General features: G+C 37.1%; 1 protein-coding gene across 3 annotated transcripts in view; it reads left to right on the top strand.

The window, feature by feature from the left end:
* The first annotated feature begins 143 nt into the window (after positions 1-143).
* KDM1B (lysine demethylase 1B) overlaps positions 144-22,788 on the top strand; it is a 47,187-nt gene continuing 24,542 nt past the window's right edge. Inside the window, exons 1-10 of one of the 3 annotated variants that reach the window (XM_015587280.2) lie at positions 144-317; positions 627-670; positions 3,933-4,032; positions 4,875-5,002; positions 6,062-6,151; positions 6,673-6,784; positions 9,083-9,199; positions 16,756-16,794; positions 19,934-20,138; positions 21,740-21,924. In XM_015587280.2, the coding sequence (XP_015442766.1) occupies positions 3,946-4,032; positions 4,875-5,002; positions 6,062-6,151; positions 6,673-6,784; positions 9,083-9,199; positions 16,756-16,794; positions 19,934-20,138; positions 21,740-21,924 (963 nt within the window). In that variant the 5' untranslated portion in view covers positions 144-317; positions 627-670; positions 3,933-3,945. The remainder of the gene's footprint in view (positions 318-626; positions 671-3,932; positions 4,033-4,874; positions 5,003-6,061; positions 6,152-6,672; positions 6,785-9,082; positions 9,200-16,755; positions 16,795-19,933; positions 20,139-21,739; positions 21,925-22,788) is intronic. The other 2 variants (XM_006909237.3, XM_025044942.1) reach the window with 2 other exon arrangements.

The raw sequence follows: 22,788 nt of genomic DNA, 5'->3' as shown, positions 1-22,788 counted from the left end.
CCCCTCCCCGGCGCCCACAGCCCGCTCCCTCCCCACACGCTCTGGCTGGCGCAGCGGCGGAAATGGCTAAGGCGGAGCGAGCGCGGCGGCAAAGCCGAAGGCGGGGACCCTACTCCTCCCTGCTCCCGCCGGCTCCTCCCACCCCGGGTCACGCCGTCACAGGGGCGGAAGCGGCGGCAGCAGCGGCGGCGGCGGCGGCGGCCGAGCGAGGGCTGCATCTCGCGGCGCAGATCCTTCAGTCTTGTGCGCGTGGCGCGCAGCTCCGGAGAGGCGCCCGCAGCCCGGGGCGGCGCGCACTGTCTCACACGCGCTCCGAGGTGGGGCGCACGCGGCTCCGGGGGCGGGCGTGGGAGCGGCGGTGGATTTCGGGTGACAGCTATGCACAAAGCAGCTTGGCTGGGGTGCAAGCCCTCCTCCTGTGCAGCGCCCCTCGCCCGGGTGGGAGGTGAACGGATGCTCTAGGGGCTGATACCTCACCCCGATTGGAAGCGGGATGCGGGGTAGAGAGCCCTGTCTGAGGAAGAGGAATTCTCCGGCTGGGGTATTGCGGTGACGGGGTTCTCCAATTCGTCGTGGTGTTGCGGGTCTCTCCTAACCCCCTACCATGTTTTTTCTTTTCTGCACAGCGGTGCCTTCTCCCCGCGACTCCTTGCACCTCTTCAGCGTTCAGGTGAGCCCCAGAGGCTGTTGCTTCTCCGACTTCGGAGAACAAACGAGAAAGCTTTTCGGAAAGCGAGGCGGCTGCAGCTGGCACAGGGAATGTTGGGGTTCCCTCCTGGGGACTATTATAGCCCTGTCACTTGGGAGTTGTGTGGTCTTCGTCAGAGAAAACCCACAGTCGGAGTAGGAACTCCCTAGCTTATTATTCCCAGCGAGAGTGTGGCGGCGAGGAGCCGGCACTGCGTTGCAGGTGTGGTAATGCTCCAGCACGGCCACCACGCGTTGAGATACGATCGGCATTGCCAGGTTGCTGGGGTAACTCCTCTGGGACTGGGGACCCAAAGGGGGCGGCCCGATGACGGTAGCTGTTAGTCAACAGCCTGCCAGCTGGCAGATGGCAGGTGAAACAGGAAGGAAGTGGCAGGCCCAGCTGTAGAAAGTTGGGGTTCGGTGATTTGGAACCTAGCCAGATAGAGGCCTAGGCTTCCCTTGGGTGAGCGTGCAAGAGTCCATAGAACAGTCCATTTGGGGAGATCCATCACTCCACATACACACACATAACTCCAGGCTTTTTCTTTTTCTTAATCTATTGTAGTGGAAGATAGGCAAGTGAGAAGGAAGGTTTCTTCAGGAGGTACATGAAAAAATGACCATCAATAATTAATTGTCTTCCAGGCAGGGAAAGTAATCAAAGTATTCCGGCAGTTGAACGGGATCCATATTTTGGAAAATTTGATTAGTGTGGGTGCAGTAAGGTGCTAGTCCTTCCTTATTTTAAATGGCCCAAAGGGAAATTGCTGTTTCTGTTTAAATAAGTTTCTAGGAGTTTGTCTTATTTTTAGAAATTATGCTGATGCCACTATAAATTTTTATTCCAACCTGGAGTCATTTCGATTCATATTTTTATGAACACTTTTTAAAAACTTTTTGAATAAGCTACTTCAGAAAATTCTGGGAATTATTAAAATAGAAATCTAGATATGGATATATCCATTTATATGTTTACTTATATATTTTTTGATTACATTAAAAGAAAGCCAAAGCTAGGAATTTAAAATTAAGAACTATGCTTATAAAATTATATAGAACATAAAACAAATTGATTATATTTAATATTAGGTGTGTTTGTTAATTTGAAAAACCAGATGGGAAAGCACTTTCAGTATACTAATTTGTTTTAATGACACTTTTAATCAGTATTTCTAAGATTATACTTAAAAGCACAAAAACTACAGCCCTTCCAACTTTACTTAAAATTTTTCCTTCCATTTTAAGAACTAAGAATCTAGCAACAGTGAAAATACAGAAATTACAGAAAGTTTCAAAAAAGGATGAGGGTACATAACTGTTAATTGTATAATTAAAAGTGGAAATGCACTACCCTAAAAATCATGTTTTTTCCCCGACAACAGATTTAATAATAGCTTTTATAGCTAATGTTTTCATTTCCTCTTAATTATTTCTTGATTTACATCATTATTGCAATTAAATGCATACTTTCCAGTATACAGTTGGACCTAAATGTTGGGTGAAAAATTTCCAGAAATTATGCTTTTTCTTGTGAATGCTTGCATTCCTAGATGACAGGGTCAAATGTTGCATGAATCTAGGCTGATAACCCCACATTAGACTCAGATGTTATTGCTGCAATACTTAACATATACTGTACATTCACAAATACTATTTTTACATATACCTTAATTGTGATCATTTTGTGAATAACATGAGATATATATTTTATATAAAGAGATTTGTTAGATTGGACAGCCTTTTGGAAATACAAATGTGATCCAAAAAGCCGCCTTTAGGTTTAAAAATGATAGGTAGGCAGTAGTACTTTTAACATTATTAATGTTTATCCAGCAGTATCAGGAGTGCTGTAGAACTAAATGGCAATTTATTTAATCCTTAAAGAACTATAATGCATTTCAGAATATGTATAGAATTTAAGTGTTCACAACTAGGATAATGGTTTTGAGAAAATGAAGAGTAGTGAAAGAAAAATCAACATTGGTGTCAAGATTTCTCACAGTTGATGTAGCTGGCAAACTGAAAGTTTTCATGCACGATGTTAATTCTCCATGAAAAATGTTCTTACAAGTATTGGTAGAACTCACAGATAGGAAACAATGGGATTACAAGCCCCTCAAAAAGCTTTTTTCCAAGATGAAGATTACATACAGGCATACCTCATTTTATTGTGCTTCATTTTATTGCGATTCACAGGTGTTGCATTTTTTTTTTTTTGCTGATTGTAGGCAATATCTCCACCAGAAAAAGATTACAACTCACTTTATTGCAATAGTTGTTTCATTACAGTGGTCTGGAACCAAACCCACAATATCTCTGAGGTATGCCTGTATGTGGAATTTGTATCTTAGGATAACACTTTTCCACTTTCAAATTCCTTATCCATAGGTATGCCTTATTTATTTTCTGTGCTATTTTGTGTGAGTGTGTAAGTATGTAGTAAATACAATGGATTGGGTAAAGAGATGTGTGATAATTGTAAAATCCATGTATTTTTGAGTATTTACTTCTAAGCATTTTCATTCCTTATCTAACTTAATTAAAAAATTTGATAACTCACTCTTTCATGGTTCCCATGCATTATTTTCTCTGTAGACTTTGGTTCTTAATGTTTGTTTAACCATGCTGTTATTAGTCTAGTTTAAGAAATCATAAAATTTTTCCAGCATTAACTATGTCACTCAGATTCCTATATTTGGTAGTGACTAGAAGGTGTGCCTGACATTTATTTGTTGGGTTTTACTGAGAAAAGAGAATGAGTTTTCTTTTTAAGTATAGTAGGTCAAAATTGAGGAACTACTAGGAAGACACAGTAAGATGGAGAGAAAGACAAAAACTAGGTGATTTTACTCATTGAATTTTTCAAACAGTAATGTAATTTGTTTATTGGTTATTCATGTGATTTTTTTAATATATATATTTTTAAATGTACATACTACTAATGGATAACATTTTTTGAGTACTTATAATATGCCAGGCCTAGTGCTTTAAATGGGTTATTTTGCTTAATCTTCATACCAGTGCTACGGTAGACTCTTGCTATGTCCATTTTATATATAAGAACATTGAGGTCTTAGGTTAAGTAACTTGAAAGCAATAGCTTCACACTCAGGCAGACTAACTGCAGAGCATATACTATTACCTACGAAAACTGCCAAAGAACTTTGCTCCGGAGTGTTGAACGTATTAGCTAATGCTAATATTTAACCATTTATCTATCTATCTATCTATTTATTTTGCAGATTTTCTGTTACAATGGCAACCCCACGGGGGAGAACAAAGAAAAAAGCGTCTTTTGATCATTCTCCAGATAGTCTTCCTTTGAGGAGTTCCGGTAGGCAGGTATTATTCATTTGTTCGTTTGGTGCATCTGTTTTGAGCACAGAGAATTAGTCTGATTGAGACTGAAGAATTGGAAAAGAAAAGATATAATTTCAGTCTTCAAGAAACTTGTAGTCTAGTTGAGAAATTCACCCTATGACAATCACAGTACAAAGTGATAAAGTCATAGAATATAGAAAAAAGCATACTGGCAGAGGGAACTCCAAAGATAAGAGTGTAGAGTGTGAATCAACATGGGGTGTTCAGAGATTCGCAGCTGTGTGGTTGCCGCCAGGATGTGAGCTGGGGCCAGATGATGCTTGGCTTGCTGTCATTCATAGGTATTTAGACTTCAACTTGTAGTTGGTTGGCTGCTGTAGTTGATAGGTTACTTGTTGTCATCTTTCGTATGGCTTTTTTTCCCCTAAAGAAAACTCCTGAATGATGTAATTCTTTTTCTAGAATTGTTCTAGTTTTTTTTGTTTTTGTTTTTGTTTTTTTTTTTTTAAGCTGCAATACTGTGAGGGTATAACTGCTTTAAGTAAAAAAAAAAAAAATAAAATTCCTAAGTTGAGAGTGGCTTTTATTTTGACTGATAAAGCTTTTTGCTAAGAAAGGCCCACATGCATTTTAGTTCTTAGAGACTTGTCGTTAAAGTGCTGGTTCTATATTTGTAGCAAGTTAGTGAATTACTTGCATAGTACAGTCTCAAGGAAATTGCTATATTGTCAGCTTCCAGGATGTTGTTGATCTTCAAGTTTAGAACTCCTCCTAACATGGAGTTCATTTCAGTAGTAAACCTTCCACCACATTTGCCCTTGACTATTCTGGTCAAATCTTAACCTCTGCTGATTCTTCCTCAGGCAAAGAAAAAAGCAACGGAGATGACAGATGAGGATGAAGATGGTGGGTCAGAGAAGAAGTACAGGAAATGTGAAAAGGCAGGCTGTACAGCAACGTGCCCCGTGTGCTTTGCAAGTACTTCTGAAAGGTCTGTTTAGATAGCATGTCTTGGCCTCACATTCCTGCCTGTGAGAGTGTTGTCGGAACATCATCCTCAAAGATAATTTTCCTGAAGATATATATAGATACTGCAGGTCATCTAATAATAGAGACATTGCCTGTACATTCTGTACATAGCACATTCTTCTATACACTCCCCCTGGTAGACATAGCCAAATCAGCTCTGCACAGTAGCTGGTCAGTATCCTCAAATCCCACCAACCAGAGCTGTACATCTCCTGGAGATTGAGGGTGGGACAGAGTCAGGGATGGGAACACAGTAGAGAGAACTGTAGGGCTCCCTGTAGACCAGCAGGTGTTTACTTTCCCCAGACTTCTACCCCGTATAACATACCTCCTCTTCCAGTAGACATAAACAGGTCTCACTGAAACCATGAGGCTAATTGCACTTCTGCTATTTTTATTGGGCTGATGCAAGCATAACCTTCTACTTCCAGAGAAAATTCTTCAATGAAGGCTTAAGATTCAGTAAAAACTGGAACACAAATCTCATTTTTTAATCACAAAGAGTGGTGGCGTTAGTGTTCATGGTGGCATTAGATTTCACTCTTTAACTACATTATTGGCTGTTTGACAAGTTGTATTTGCCAGATTGCCTGTTCAAGGGTCAGATTCCAGCTGGCCAGATTCATTAACTGTTCAGTATTGGGCCAGATGTTATTACTAGAGACCACACTTCTCTCCTTCACATACATGCAGCTTGCAGCAAGCACAGTGACATTCCTTGTTTCATGTCTTAAAACCTTATCGTGGCTCCTGGTAGTCTTCATAAAACTCCTAAGTCCCAGGCCCTTCTGATGTGCAACCAGCTGCGTTGAGTCCTCTGGTCTAAGTCTCTGTGTCCTCACTATGTATTATTACCTGTCAGTCATCCATTCTACTTCCATAGTTATTAGCTCCTGGTTGTTAGGATTTTAAGTGGAGATAATGCAAAGTAGACTCATAGGTTTTTGATACATATTTTTTTAAAAAACGAGAAGAAGAAATGTTACTAATTAACAAAGGTACATATTTTTGCTATTTTCAGATGTGCCAAGAATGGCTATACCTCCCGATGGTATCACCTCTCCTGTGGGGAGCATTTCTGTAATGAATGTTTTGACCATTACTACAGAAGGTTTGTTTGCTAATTGTTGGAGGTTTTTGTGGTAGAGAGCGTGGGAGTGGGGGCAGTGGAAGGGGTCGGATGGTTAAGGCTGAGTGCATAGGCTTACTGAGTTATTCCACTATTGCAACTGTGTTAGAACTTTGATGCTGTAGTTTGCTAGTTTGCATGTTTGCTAGTGTTCATGTTTGTGTGTGTGCACACTCAGGGTTCCAAAAATATCTGCTATGAGATAGTTATTCTTTTTAGTCTGCAAGTTCTGGAAAATCTAGGAGCAGCTTTGCTATTCTCCGACAGTACATAAGGGGACAGATGCCAAGGTTTGGGGGAAGATGTTGGCACCTGTAGGGAACTGGGTAGACAGTTTTAGCTATTTAAACTGATTGGAATGCACCATCCCTGACAGTCTGTTTTATGGATGCTGTAATAAGTTTTCCCTCCTTATAAAAGTCTTTTACATAAGATTTGCTAACCTGCCTCCTGTTTTGAAAACCTGATTAGCTTATAGCTTGATGTATTTTTTTCTTTTTCAGCCATAAGGATGGATATGACAAATATACTACATGGAAAAAGATATGGACTAGCAATGGAAAAACTGAACCTAGTCCCAAAGCTTTCATGGCAGACCAGCAGCTCCCCTATTGGGTAAAAAGGATAATGCTTTATTGTTCTGTAAAGCATTTGTAGAACTAAAAGCAAGAGGAATGGATGAAAATACCAATTTTTAGGAAAATTTGCTTTTATTACATTTATTATTCTATGTCTGTTAAACCAAATCACATTTTTTATTTTTGTAAAAAAAAAGATAATTCAAGATAATATAAAGAAGAAACCAAAGACCACTAACTGGTGATAGTCAATGCTAAGCTTGGTACATATCTCTCATCTTATGTTCATATTTTTATGTGTATATTTAAACAATTTCATGCTTATATACAAATCTTAAGTAGGTTTAAAATTATACTTTGCATATAATTTTTGGTAACTGTTAGTTTTTAATTTGATTTTATGTTTTTTCACTTAGCCACTCTGAAAATAAATTCTAGTGATTACATATATTTGATAAAGATACCATCATTTAATAAATGATTTGCTCATTTTTTAATATCATAGGAAGATTCAAGTTTCTCTTGCACACTTAAAATTTTTTATTGAAGTTCACATAATATAAATTAACTATTTTAAAATATACAATTCAATGGCATTTAGTACATTTACAATGTAGTACAATCACTACCTCTAATTCCAAAGCATTGTCATCATTCACAGAGTAAAACTTGTGTCTGTTAAGCAGTCACTTCTCATACTTCCCTCCCCTCAGTCCCAGGAACACTAACTTGCTTTTTGTCTTGATGCATTTACCTATTTTGGATGTCTATATAGAGGAATCATACAGTATGTAACCTTTCATGACTGGCTTCTTTCACTTAGTGTAATATTTTTGAGGTTCATAGATGTTTATGAGGTTCATCTATGTTGCAGCATGTATTAATTCTTCTTTCCTTTTAACAGGCGACTAATATTCCATTGTATGAATTTGCCACATTTAATTTAGCCATTCATCTGTTGATGGACAGTTGTGTCACTCCACCTTTTAATTATTACAGATTGAGCTGTTTTGAAAATTTGTGTACAGATATTTATTTGAATACCTGTTTTCAATATATACCTAGGAATAAAATTGTTAGGTCACGTTCTATGTTTAATTTTTGAGAGAGACTAGCAAACTATTTTATTTAGCTAACTGCTGCACCATCTTTCATTCCTATCAGCAATGTATAAGGGTTTAAATTTCTCCACATCATTACCAATTCTAGTTTTCCTTTTTTTTTTGCTCTAGCTATTCTAGTGGATGCAAAGTGGTATCTCATTGTGGTTTTGATTTGCATTTCTCTGATGACTAATGGGTCTTTTCATGTGTTTGTTGGCCATTTATATGTCTTTGAAGAAATATCTGTTCAAATCTTTGCTCATTTTTAAATTTTTTTTTTCTTTTTGGTCTTATAGTTGGGTTATAAGAGTTCTTTATGTATTTTGGATACTAAACCTTTATTAGATATATGATTTGCAAATATTTTCTCTTTAAGTGGTCTTTTTACTTTGTGTCTTTTGATGCACAAAAGTTTCCAGTTTTGGTGAAGTTCAATTTATCCACTTTTTTGTTGTTACTTGTGCTTTTGGTGTCATATCTAAGAATCTATTGCCAATTATGAAGTCATAAAGACTGACTCCTATGTTTTCTTCTAAGGGTTTTATCATTTTATCTCTTACATTAAGATGTTTGCTCCATCTTGAGTTAATTTTTGGATATGTGCGAAGTGCGGATGCAACTTTATTCTTTTGCTTATGGGTATCTGCACGCTTTTTTAAAAAAAATAAACTTGTTATTTTGGAATGATTTTAAATTTACAGAAAAAATACAAAGATAATACAGAGAGTTCCCATCAGTTTTTCCTAATGTTATCATCTAACACATCGTGATTATTTGTCAAACTAAAAAATTAACATTGGTACAGTACTAATAACTACATTTGAATTTCATCAGTTTTTTTCATTAGTGTCTTTTTACTCTACCAGAATCCTATCCAGGGTACCACACATTTCATTTAGTGTATATGTCCTTTGAGTAACTAACTAAATTTACCTCTGATTATTTCCTTAGATTAGAGCCGGAAAACCTTTCTGACAAGAGTAGTCAGATTCCCTTTGTACTTTCCTGGTGCCTGAGCTAGTATTGGGTCAGAAATTACCCTAATGGGGTAAAAGTGGATTATATGGCTGATAGTCATGCAAAGGGGAAAGAAAAAGTACTTAGAAGTACTAAAAGGTTGGTCAGATTATGTGGAGAAGATGCCAGAGTGAGTGATGGATGAGAGAAACACAGGCTCTCATTGATCACAGATCAGCCAACTCATTGACCTTGACATGTTGCTTTCCATCTAGGTTCAGTGTACAAAACCTGATTGTAGAAAATGGAGGCAACTTACCAAGGAAATCCAGCTTACTCCACAGATAGCTAAGACCTACCGCTGTGGTATGAAACCAAATACTGCTGCTAAGGTATGATCTCTGTTGATTTTCCTTTTGAATTAATTGGTAGGTTAATTTAGTTGTCAGTAAATAGTAATGATGTATATTTTCCATTTATTTTATTTCGATCTTTGTATCAGAGTTGTATTGGTCCACATATAACAGAACTCTGACTACAATGGCTTAACCAATTAAGGATTTTAGTTTTCTCCTTTGAGTAGTTGGGAAATAGGCTGTCCAGGGTTGGTGTTGTTGCTCAAGGAGGTCATAGTTTCTAGTTCCGCCAAAGATGGTTCAGCCACAGGATGGTTGCTACACCATCAATCATTGTGTCCACATTCTAAGCAGTAAATATGTGAGAGGCAGAGGGCAAGAGGGGTGTGCCAGCTGAGTGTCTCCCACCTTATTGGAAAAATAGGAGCTTTCCTGGAAGTTCCAATGATAGATTTCTATTTATATTTTGTTGGCTAGAACAGGATCATGCAGTAACTTTAAACAACAGTAAATACAAAGGAAGAAAATATTTTATAACGGAGCATGTTGCAATATCAGACAAAACCAGGAGGAAGGGATGACCGGATATGTTTGGGCAATTAAGAATCTGCCATAGTTAGTATAATGTGCCTCTTGTGACATTTGGCAATTACTTAGTGTTTAAAATGTGTAATTTCTTTTAATATGTTAAAGCATTAATCTACACATGTCCCTATTTCCTTCAGTACATTAAAGAATGTTAGGAGTCATTGTAATCTCAAGAATAAAATACTTTCTTAAAATTTGAGATGTAATTCACATACCATAAAATTCACCCTTTTAAAATGTACAATCAATGCTTTATGGTATATTCACAAAGATATGCAATCATCGCTGGAAAAATGTTTTCTTAGTTCAAATATTTCCCTTTTTAAAGAATAATGAAAAGTTTCATAAAGTTTATGATCAAGTTTTTTAAAACCTGAGATTTAAGATATAGATATTATTAAAGCAACTCATAATTATTATAAACATATTTGGAAGATTTTGCTAAGTGAAATGATGAGAAAAAGGGTATGAACATTTAGGAACTATATTGTTCATTTTAAATTTTACGTAAGTATGACATGAATATAATCTCAGGGTTTAAAAAAAGTAAATCGAATATATGTATATGTATATATAAATATATACACACACGTAATATACAGATAAAAAGTGAAAGTCTTCCTTAACCATTTCCTCCTTCCCACCCTAATAGGTAAGCACGCATAGAGATTTATTATACTAAAACTTTTTTATGCATTTGATTACATATTTCTGGTAGGCAAGTTTTTTAAGTCTCTTGATACAGATTTCTAAACTACTTTTTAAAGGTTTAAAGATTTATTGTGCAGAGTGATCATTTTATTTTACCTGCATTGAATGGTGGTATTTTTAATAGATGTAAAATTGCATCTTGTTTTTTTATTGAGGTACACGTACATACTATAATTATATGTACAGATCTTAAATGAATTTCACTGAGTTTGGATGTAACTAATACCCCAAGTAAGATACACATTATTTACTCTAAAAATTCTGTTTATTTCCTTCCCTCCCACCAGAGGCAATCACAGTTCTGATTTCTATGCCCTAAGCAGAGTTTTGCTTACTCTTAAATTTCATAAAAATGAATTAGCCAATATATACTCTTTTGTGTTTGGTTTCTTTCACTGAGTAAAATTATTTTAGAAATTTATCTGTGTTGTTGCATAGATCAATAGCTTTTACCTTTTGTTTCTGAGTAGTATTCCATTATGTGGGTATACCACAATTTGTTTAACCATTCTCCTGTTGAAAGGCATTTATGGTGTTTTCAGTTTTTTGTTATTATAAATAAAACTAGTGAATATTCTGTGCAAGTGTTTTTGTGGACCCGTGTTTGTTTCTTAAAGGTAAATACATAGGAGTGGAATTGCTCGGTCATATGGTAAATTTATACTTAAGAAACTGCTAAATAGTTTTTCACGGTTGTATCATGTTACAACATTTGGTGGTGTTACTCTTTTTTTAAAATTTTAGCTATTCTAGTGGGTATGTACTGGTATGTCACTGTGTTTTTAATTTTCATTTCCCTAATGACTAGTGATGTCGAGCATCCTTTCATATGTTTATTGGTCATTCATACTTTGTCTTTAGAGAAACATCTGTTCAAATCTTTTTTAAAAATTGGGTTTTTTTATCTTTACTATGTAATCTGGATATGAGATATGATCTTGAAGATTTTTTTCCCAGTCTTTGTCTTACCCTTTCATTTTCTGAATAGTGTTTCGATGAGCATTTTCTACTTTTGAAGCCTAGTTTATCCATTATAACTTTTTGTACTTTTTACGAGAAATCACTGACTACTTCGCTTACACAGATAGTCTTCTGTGTTCTCTTTGAGGAGCTTTATAGTTTTAGCTTTTACTAATCTATTTCATGTTAATTTTTGGTTTTGATGTGAGGTATAAGCCATGATTCCATTTTTTTATTATAAATATTTAAATGTTCACTACCATTTGCTGAAAAGACTGTCTTTTTTTCCCCACTGAATTATCTTGGCTCAGCTGTCAAAAATTCAGTTGGCCATGCACATTGGTCTGTTTCTGGACTCTATTCCATTGATGTCTTGGTTTATTCTTAATTCAGTACTCTGTTGTTTTGATTATTGTATTTATATAAGTTGTCTTAAAATCAGGTAGTGCAAATTCTTCTGACTTTTTCATTTTCAAGACTGCTTTGGCTATTCTAGGTCATTTACATTACCATATGAATTTTATTATCAGCATGTAAATTTCTACAAAAAAGCCCCTGTAATGCATTGAATCTATAGATAATTTTAAGGAGAATTGACATCCTTACATTTTTCTGTCTTCTAATCGAGGGGTCAGCAAACTATGGGCCAAATCTGGCCCCCTGCCTGTTTTAAAATAAGGTTTTATACATTCATTGTGTATTATCTGTGGCTGCTTTCATGCTGCAGTGGCAGAATGGTTGTGACAGAGACCATATGATCCACAGAAGCTAAAATAATTACTATCTGGCTCTTTATAGAAAACATTTCCCAATCCCTGTTCTGACCGATAAGTGTGGTATATCTCTCCTTGTTGAGTTCATTTATTAAATTTCAGAATCATTTTGTAGATTCCTTTGGGTTTTCTATAATCACATCAATTGTGAATAAAGACTGTTTTGCTTTTTTAATAACTGAGTCTTTTTGCTCTTTTTCTTGTCTTATTACATTGGTCAGGACGGGACTACCAGGACAGTGTTGAATAAAATTTGGAGAGCAGACATCCTTGCCTTGTTCCTGACCATAGCAGAAATGTGTTCAGTATTTTATTATTATGTGTGGTGTTGACTGTAGCTTTTCATAGATGCCTTTTATTGGATTGAAGAAATTCTTTTCTATTCTTAGTTTGCTGAGAACTTTTTATTATGAATGGATGTTGGGTTTTGTCAAATATTTTTTTTCTTTTTTCTTCATCTTTTATGATCATATGGCTTTTCTTCTTTAATTTGTTAGTGTGGTGAATTACACTGATTCTGGAATGTTGAAACAACCTTGGCATTCCAGAAAAAAAAACTCACTTGTTCTTAATGTATTATCTTTTTAATGAATTGTTGGATTCAGTTTGCTAATAATATTTTGCTAAAGAGTTTTACATCTGTGTTCATGATGAATACTGTCATTTTATTTTCTTGTAATGTTCTTATCAGATTCTGCTGTCCCTGAGTTATGCTGGCTCCATAAAATGAATTCAGAAATATATCTTTCTTCTCTATTTTGTTAAAGAGTTTGAGTAAGGTTGATATTATTTCTTCTTTAGTATTTGATACAATTCACTAGTGAAGTCATTTGGGCTGGTTTTTTTTGTGTGTGTGTGAGAAGTTTTGAAATTACAAATTCAACTTCTTTAACAGATACATGGCTATTCAGATAGTTTATTCTACCAGTTTTAGAAAGCTGTGTTTTTCAAGAAATTTGTTTCATCTAATTGTCAAATTTGTTAAAGTTGTTTGCTGTGTTGCCTTATTCTTTTAATGTTGGTGAGATCTATGGTGATATCCTTGTTTTATTTTTGATGTCAGTAATTCGAGAGTGAAGGGTAGAAAGCACAGATCTAATTCCAAGAAACCAGGGTCTTGGAATTAACAAGTCTTGTTCTAAAACCTTTGATTTTAGCCCTGAATTGATTCTCGAGCTCAATCTTCAGAGTAGAAGTCCCCTCTGAAGGACAGAGGAAAATATAATGGGTAGGGCTACACTGGGGCTTTTTTTTGGAGGTGCGGTGGGGGGTGAGCGGGGGTGTGCTTAATTTATTTTCCAGGCTGAGTGGGTCTGCTGATAGGAACTAGGTTTTGAGTAGTGAAGGTACATGAGTTTGTGAGGCAAAGGGGAGCATGTCCAGCTAGCCGAAACTTGTCATGACTACACTGAACTTGACTAGCACTTGTACCCCAGATTATTTCTTAAGTTAAAAGTAGACTCGGTGGCATTTAATTATAATATAAAGTCAAGTTCAGCCAAGAGCATTCGAAAATATTGGGCCTTTTCACTCAATGTATTTCTGCAAAGTTTCTAAACAGTCATTCTAAATAATTAAAAAATATTTTGGATGACTTGCATATTGTTATGTTACTAAATATTAGGTGTGATTTTACATAAAAAGTTTATATTAGAATCATTTTTTTACTGTGCTTCGACTAGCTTTGGTTTAGCTATCATTTGGAGTTATTCATAATCTCTCTTACCTGCTGACGGTGGAGGTATCTCTACTAATTGTTCAAATTTTCCTTGTCTTTTTTTTATTTAACTTGATTTGTCTTTGGGTGGTAGTTGTCCTTTTCAGTTTTTCAATTTAAGTAGTTTTTGAAAAGTCTTAAGGTTTTCTTCAGCATGAGTTCATTTTTAGCCAAATGATATGTATTCATCACTGAAAAATTTAAGCAAGATAGAAAAGAACAAAGATGATAGCAGAAAAGAGTTCATGCAGTTGTCATCATGAAGTAACTATCAGTAAATGAGATCCACTTAAGAGTATTCTTGCATATATACATATACAGAGAAGGCCTGGTATGTAAATAATTTCATATTAAGACATGGTACTATACATGCTGGTTTAATACAACAAAAATTTAAATCAGAAAAAGAAGCCAACGTGAAATAAATTGCTGAACATAGATTAATTATTTTTATGTTTCTAGAAAGAGTAATTTCTAAAAACTCCCTAAAAGGTTAAGAAAACATGATGAAGATGTTAAGAGGTCGGAATCATTGTTTTTTAATTGCATGTTTCAACTTTAGGTATTGACACCTTGCTGTGAAAGTGGAAAAAGTAAATTACAGTAAATTACTTCAGCCCATCTTCCCTTTTCCTCTCTCCCAATTTTTGTTAGTTTTGTCATTTTGTTTTTTAGTTTAATTTACTCTGTTGGAGTAAATGTCGTGTCATTTATTTTCTGTAAACATACATCCTCCGTTGCTCACACTTCTATTTATTTACATGGGTTTACTGCTCCCCACAGTTTCTCTTACCACAGTTCCTTCTATCCCAAGTTGTTTATTTTGATTCATCACATGGTTGGATGTATTTTAACATCTTGAGCTTTTTCCCCTCCCCCAGAGGACTCAGAGGTGTCAGATTCCTTAAGCTTTTGAAAACAATTGCATTTCTCCCCTCTCAACTGCCTTAAAGTTGAAGGCTTCATGGTCTTCTTAAATTCCAGCTTCTCAGTACTGTATCATGTTTTACATCTCTTCCCTACCTGGGCCAAGAATTTCTTTGAGACGCTGCGGCTGCAGTCTCAATTGATTACTATCTATAGCCTGAACTCTTGAAATATTTATTTAAATGGTGTTTATCGATCCAGAGTCCCTTTAGTTTTCAGCTTGGTATTCTGTCAAGGACAAAGTCTGAAAAGGTTTATTTGAAAACGACATTGAAAAGAATGGTATCAAAATATTCACACTGTTTTGGAGCTTGCTTTTGTCATTAATATATCTTAAAGATGCTTCCATCTCAGGACCTAATGATCTCTTTCTCTTTAAAAACGATATAATAAATAGTCCACTGAATGGATGTATCTTGATGAATTTAGTGCAACTGAGAGCATTTAGGTGACTTTTAAATGTTTACCATTGAGGACAGTGCTGCAGTGATAGCTTTATATCTATGCCATTTTTCAGTATATGTATAGGATCAATTCCTAGAAATGAAATTTCTACATCAAAGAGAATATACAATTGTTTTAATATGAAGTAATTCTTAGACACAAAAGAGAATTTATAATTTGTGTGTAAGGAATAAAGAAAGCAAACAGTACCCAGCACCCAGTTTTAGAAACAGGAATTGCCAGTGCCTTTGTCATCCCTTGCATGCCCCTCAGTAGCTTATCTTCCCTCCCCTGCAAAAGATAAACAGTATTGCAAATTTTGTACTTATTCCTCTGCCTTTTGTTACAGAGTTAATACACATTTTCCAAACCCTGAACAACATGTGAAGTTTCGCATAGTTCTTGTACTGGTTATAAATTATATCGCATTGTTTGTATTCTTATGCAGCTTGCTCCTTTCCCTCAACATGGAGGTTTTTCACATGAATTTGTGTTGTTGCCTAAAACTCTGGTCCATTAATTTTCCCTGCTGTGTAATATTGCATTGTATGATTTCCCTGCTGTGTAGTATTGCATCGTGCGAATCTACCACAATGTATCTATTCTGCTTATGCACATGAGGGTTGTTTCTAGTATGCATGCCTCTCCCAGTGCACACATGCAGGAGTTGCTCTAGGACGTATTCCAAGCGTCAGGTTTGCTAGGCCATATGGTATGCCAGTCCTCCCTTTCCTTAGGCAACTTTTTAATTGATTTATAACTTTCAAACACAATTCTGAATTTTCACAAAGTCCTTGTTTATCCAGCTCCTGATAAATCGAACACTTACCAGCCCCTCAGAAAACCCCTGGCACCCCCTTTCACTCAGTCTCCATCCCTTACTCCCCCACTTACTATTCTGACTTAAAACATTACGGATGTTTGCTTCCTTTGGAACTTTGCGTAAATGGAATCATACAGTGTTTTCTTTTGAATCTGGCTGCATTCTCTCACCGTTATGTCTGTGAGGTTCATCCGCATTGTAGTATATGGTCATAGTTCGTTCTCATTGCCACAATCAGGGCCGAGTGGGCCCTGATTTGAATAAAATAGTTTATTTATCCATTCTACCCTCGGTGGACCTCTGGGTTGTGTTTTGCTTTTTTCTATTACAAATAATTCTCCTTTGAACATTTTCTAAAACTTCTGTTGGTGTACATGTATGGGGTCTCTCTAGAAAATATAAAAAATGGTTAGAATTGCTGGACAAACAGTATGTGTGTCTTAAGTCATATAAAGTTGTGCCAAGTTACAGTGCATTTAAATTTTCGTATTTTGTCAGATTGCTCTCCAGAGTCGTCATTTCTTTAGATTTCCACCCAGGACATTCTTGTGAGAGAGCACCCTTCCCCTCATGCTCAGTCATATAGTGTTTTATCACACTTTTTTCTTTGCCAGTATAAATAAACTTAACACTTGGCTTTCCTTTGCAGCCCGAGACCTCAGATCATTGTTCCCTCCCAGAGGATCTAGTGAGTATTTCTGCATGTTCTGGATTGAATTTCTTTGTACCTTAAAGGATAAGTACTCTACGTAAATGACTGACAGCTTTGTGAGTTTCTGTCTCTTTGGTTGCCAATCAGAGGCTTTTTATGCTAACGTGATAACAATGTGAAAATGCGAGCAATAGTGGTATTTTCAACTTAGAAGAAAAGTAAAGTTGTATTGCTTTTACATAAAAAGGAAATAAAAAGGAAGAAACTGCTACCTTGCCTTACTGTAAGGACAGATTGGTTATACTTGTTTTTCATGGGTAACTTTATGACCTTATCTCCACTTGAATCCTTTTAAGAAAAGAACAAGAAGCCCATAATTGAGGCCCAGATTAAGCTGCGAGATTGTTCTTGTGTATTTTGACTTTGGTGTGACTGCTTTGACCTGTCCCTACTATGGAAGGGAAAGTAGTATTTCCAGCTGGCAAATCCTCGTCACATTTCATTTGTCTTGTGAAACTTTGCTACCTGAGCTGGCAAACTCCATGGACTATATAACCAAATCCAATGGCTGTTTCAGAAAAATGGCTTTTGAAAATTCTGAGTTCCTAAAATTTTGAGATTCTCACTTATTCTGCATTTTAGTGATTTAAGATTATTAACTTGCAGTTTTTCTAGATATCTGGAACTCAGAGACTGTGACTGATTTTTAGGCAAAGGGAGACATCTAGCAAGTCTACTTTAAATTTATATGAGACACACATACATATATTTTTAATAATTATTTGTACCCTCAAACATTTCCTTAGTAAAGCAGTGGCCCAAACAATCTCTGGATTTAAGGTAGACGGGACGAGATAATACAAGGAAAGAAAAAACAACTTCACATACTGTTAAAATACTCTATGAATCTGTCCCCTAATGTTCAGACCATGTAGAAGAATTTGAACTTTAGAACAGAAGCCATATTCTTGGGATATAAGAACTTTAAAAAGTTTGGAAGAGTCCCCGCATGTTCATCTGCCAGTTATTTATTTTTGCATTCGTGTAAGAGAGACTCAGGAGCAGGTTTAGAGCCATGTCACCTACCTCACCCCTTTTCTATTTCTGTGGATTCTAGGTTCACTTTTAAAGCAGCTTCTGAACTTTGCCTGTATTAGTTTCCTAATAAATTATCACAAACTGGGTAGCTTAAAACAACAGAAGATTATTGTCTTATCATTCCAGAGGCTATAAGTCCAAAATTAAGCCATTAGCAGGCTGTGCCCCATCCCCTCAAAGGCTCTAGGGGAAGATCTTTCCTGCCTCTTCCAGCTTCTGATGTTGCCAGCAATCCTTGGCATCCCTTGGCTTATAGAGGTATCACTCCAATCTCTGCCTCCGTTATCACATGACCCTCTTCCTATGTGTCTCCTCTGGCTCTATGTCTCTCCTCCTCTCATAAGAACACTACCCATAGCGAATTTAGGGCTCACTCTACTCCAGTGTAACTAATGACATCTGCAAAGACCTTGTTTCCAAAAAAAGTCACATTCTGAGGTTCTGCGTGGACGTGAATTTGGGGATTGGTATTTCATTAACTGTAATAATAGACTCACTACATCAAGTACAATTTCTTCAGTGGTATGTGTATTCAAGGTGAGAGGGGGATTTTTGAGGCATATGGACAAATTTATAGCCAGGTTTCCAGTAATGGTGAGTGTGTTGAGAGACCACACTTGGAATAGCAAGATCAAGTGCTAGTTTATTAGTCAGTTTTGAGTTTTTCTCATTCTAGTACACAGGCTGGTTGGAGCACCCTCAGGTGGGTTTCTAGGGGAAAGGAAAAACTGGGAAGAGGTAATAAGATGGCAAGATCTCGTCTAGGTTCTGACTCAATTTACCAACATAGCTGCAAGAGCCAGGAAGTAGAAGGGAATGGAAGAGCTTGAGTTCTTAAGGCACCTACATTCTGCCCTCTGTGTGGTCCATTTGGAGTGTCAGGATCTGAACACCAGTTTACTCTCTCCTTGGGGCTGAGCTCAGATAACGTGTCCATAGAGGTGGTACTGGTGGTTTGAGGAAGGAACTGAAGCTTCCCTTCGTTTTGGTACAGCACAAGCTGGTCAAGGGTAGCCAAACCTAAAACAAGCTTTGAGAACAAAAGATTACACACTGAAATGCTTTTGGGCCAGGCAAGTAAAATGAATGTGTGAAGCAGCTGCGAGTAATTTATAGGGGGTGATGGGGCTTGTAGTAATCTGAAAAATGCTTGTCCCAGATTTGGACTCTGAAATCTGCAGGGCAAATAAAATGAGTTTGCAGGGAGTTCACCCTGTAGACCTCGAGTTCACAAACCCCAGCTTTATGGCAAGTGGCATTTGCTGGGAGTCTGGATAACTAACATCAAAGGGACCCTGAGCTCAAGGTTCTCCTGTATCAGATTCTTAGACTTCTTGGAGCATACATTCTAGATCACGTTTAGAAAAGGCTATCTAACATAGGATTTGTGGCAGTGTTGCTTTTTAAACCAAATTTTATTTTTATTGCAGTAGTTAGTCATCATGGGGATGTTTTAATCCAATGACTCCATATGTTCAGTCAACTCTGGAATATGATCATATATGTTAGGACCAAAAATAGCTTTTTTGGTCCACTTTCACATTTAGCATCTTATTTTGGTGGTTGTAGTATACTTTTTCCTCTGAAAGTTTTTTAGTAGCCTGTGGCAAAAAGCATTAATGTAATGCGTGCCCACTAGTTAGAACTCTTTTTCTGCCCAGTTTTACAATTTCAGTTATCTTCAGGTCCTCAGTAAAAAAGGGGGTGGATGATAAATGATTACTGAACAGAAGGAAGTTCGTCATGTCACACTTAAACATGTCGATGTAGTAGATAGAAGCAGCTTTAAGACCTGGATTCGGTGGGTTTTTGGAGGAGGGATTAGGGGATAGGGAGCGGCTATTGCTATATATCTGAAAGAACTTTCTCTGCTTAGGAAACATGCTCTCCAGATATCGCCAGACACTTTTGTTTCTAAATCTGTGCAGAACTCTGGTGTAGGATTGTCGAGTGAGGGAAGGCAAAGTAGAAGGATTAAGGATGAATGCCTTGAAGAAAATCATCTGCGCTTGGCTGAATCTGCATGTACATTTCTTGTCTGTCATTGTCCCTCTTTGTCTTGCTCTGTCCATTTCAGAGAGTGTCGGAAGTTTCCAACCACTGGTGGTACTCCATGCTCATTCTACCTCCTTTGCTGAAAGACAGTGTGGCAGCACCCCTGCTCTCTGCCTACTACCCTGACTGTGTTGGCATGAGCCCCTCCTGCACCAGCACAAACCGTGCAGCCAGTGACACCAGTCCCGGGAAGCTGGAACACTCCAGTGCGGTCCCGTCTGTGCTGGGTAAGAGCTGGTCTTGGTACCCCGTGTTTCCTCTTTTCCCTTGTTCATTTCCTGGAAACATTTGGGAGAGCCAAATGGAAAAGACTTTCTAAATGCGTGCAACATGTGATATAAAGCACCTCATTATTTCATGGATTTGGTTATGCTGTGGATCAGCCATATCATTTGCGTATATTGTGCAGTTAATTTTTTCCTCAGTAATTTGGAAAGACGCTTGTCCAGGAATCATATCTATGGAATTTAATGAGTATTTATAAAGTTGGATAACTGTATAAGTTGATGATGATACATGCTGTAGCATACCGGAAGAAAGTTGTGACTATGTGAGCAGCCCTTCTTTTTTCTCTATGAGTCTTTGTGTTCCTAATTACGCCTTTGATAGTCTCAGGAAAATGATCCGCTCTTTGAAAAAATTCAAAACTTCAGTTCAGAGCAGGCATGCTGTTGACCGTTTATTTTAAAGGGATCTTTAAAATACTACATGAGAATTCTTGGTGTGCAAGCAAGAATATTAGATCTCCTGCCTGCATAATAACAAACTTAATTTTTAATGGCGCAAATAGATTTTGACCTTGTGGCTGTATCTCACTCAAGGTTTTTATCTAATAACATTAAGCCCTCTAAAAACATAGCTGAGGTAAAAAATCAAAGCTGAAGTGAAAAATCCCATTGTTAGTGAAGGTAGAATGAAACCACTCAAACACCATTAGTGGGCGTGTACATTTGTGAAGGATAATTTAACAGCATGATTCGAAAACCTTAAAATAGATACCCTTTAACCTTAGGAGTTTATCTTAACTGAATTATCAAAGTAAATTCTCAAAAGTAAGTCCAAAGACTTATGTGCAAATAAATTTGTGTGGCATTGCTTATAATAGTAAATAATTGGATGAAGTTTAAATGCCCAGCCGTAGGGGAATGGTTAAATCATAAATAAGAAAATATATGTCCATCGAAGTCCTATTTAGTAACATGGGAAAATGTTCATGATGTCATACATTTTAAAAAGCAGTTTAGAAAATAGCATTTTTATAGCATTTCTGCTTTATAAAAAAGCTGTCTATTAATATTATCTGTTCATAGAAACAACATTGATAGACTGTAAACTCCCACTCAAGCATTATTAGAAGTTAGTGATTGTTATTTACTTCCCCGAACCTATTGATTTTATAATCAGAAGAATTCCAATGGAAGTTACCTTTTAAATAGATTTACATGGGAAGTTGGTGTTCGGTAGGTACAGAGTTTCAGTCTTGCAAGACATCAAAGTTCTGGAGCTCTGTTGCACAATGATGTGAATATATTTAACATTACTGAACTGTGCACTTAAACATGGTTAAGATGGTAGATTTTATGGTATGTGTTTTTTTAATACAATTACAACTTTAAAAAAAATTTCCATATCATGGAAATTAAATTTGTGAAGAAAGAATGGAAGAAATATTTGTTTAGTTCATGCATGTTTTGCCTTACTGGATGGAGGAAGCAGAAATACTTGTGTAGGGCAGACTGGCGTTTGTCGAGGCTGTCCTTTTTGGTTTGCTTCTGCTTAGATTGGGAAGTTACAGCTTGTAGGATTTGCCCATTTGTGCTTCTGTCAGTTCCAGACATGAACCGGTACTTCCAGCCTTTCTACCAGCCCAACGAGTGTGGCAAAGCCCTGTGCGTGAGGCCAGATGTGATGGAGCTGGATGAGCTCTATGAGTTCCCAGAGTATTCCCGAGACCCCACCATGTACCTGGCTTTGAGGAACCTCATTCTGGCACTGTGGTACACTAACTGCAAGGTAAGGGGAAGGCATGTCTGTCAGTAGCACATGGACAGAGACTTCTGTTCAAAGAGAAGAGCCGCTTTACCTGGGACGGAACCTTTCGTGCAGGTTTTCTCCACCTAGGCACTATCGACACTGTGGGTGGGTGTTCTTTGTCGTGGTGGAGGATGTCCTGTGCATTGTATGATGTTTAGCGGCATACCTGGCCTCTACCCACTAGATGCCAGTAGCACCCTCCACTTGTGACAGACAAAAATGTCTCCAGCTATTGCCAAATGGGGCCAAAGTGTCTCCTTCCTGAGAACTACCACTTTAGACCATTTGTCATCAGAATTCTTGAGTCTCTACTGAGTGAGTATAAAGTGCAAAGTTTGGTTCAGAGAGTTCCATTGGCAACACCAGGAGGAAAAAGTAAAACACTGAAGACTGGATTATAAACTTCTTGAGGGCAAGATTCTTATTTACCTCCTTACCCTTAAACAACCAGGGCTTTGCTCCCTGTTCAGACTGAGTAAATGTTAGGGGCCTCACACAGCACCCTCCTTGAAAGAGGAGAAGATAAATTGGGGGTGGGAATATGAGCCTTTTTTTTTTTTTTTTTAACAAAGCCTTTCCTGACCCTAGTGTTTTTCCGGTTTATTAAATTATCTGCAATTATTTGAGTGACTGCTGAATGCAGAACAAGGCTGCCAAAGTAATCTTGATGAAAGAAAAATGTTTCACTGGATTAGACTCCAGTATGAGAATACCTAATTAAATGACGACTGTTAATGTCATGTATATGAGTTATACCCAGGTGAGTAGGCTGGGCAAGGTAGAATTAATTATTCATTTTCTCCCCAACAGGCTAAGTTAGGTGCTTAGTAAACATTTGCTGAA

Source organism: Pteropus alecto, unplaced genomic scaffold (assembly GCF_000325575.1).
Source record: "Pteropus alecto unplaced genomic scaffold, ASM32557v1 scaffold121, whole genome shotgun sequence".
In the NCBI taxonomy this organism is placed as follows: domain Eukaryota; kingdom Metazoa; phylum Chordata; class Mammalia; order Chiroptera; family Pteropodidae; genus Pteropus; species Pteropus alecto.
This window is presented reverse-complemented; position numbering and strand designations above follow the sequence as displayed.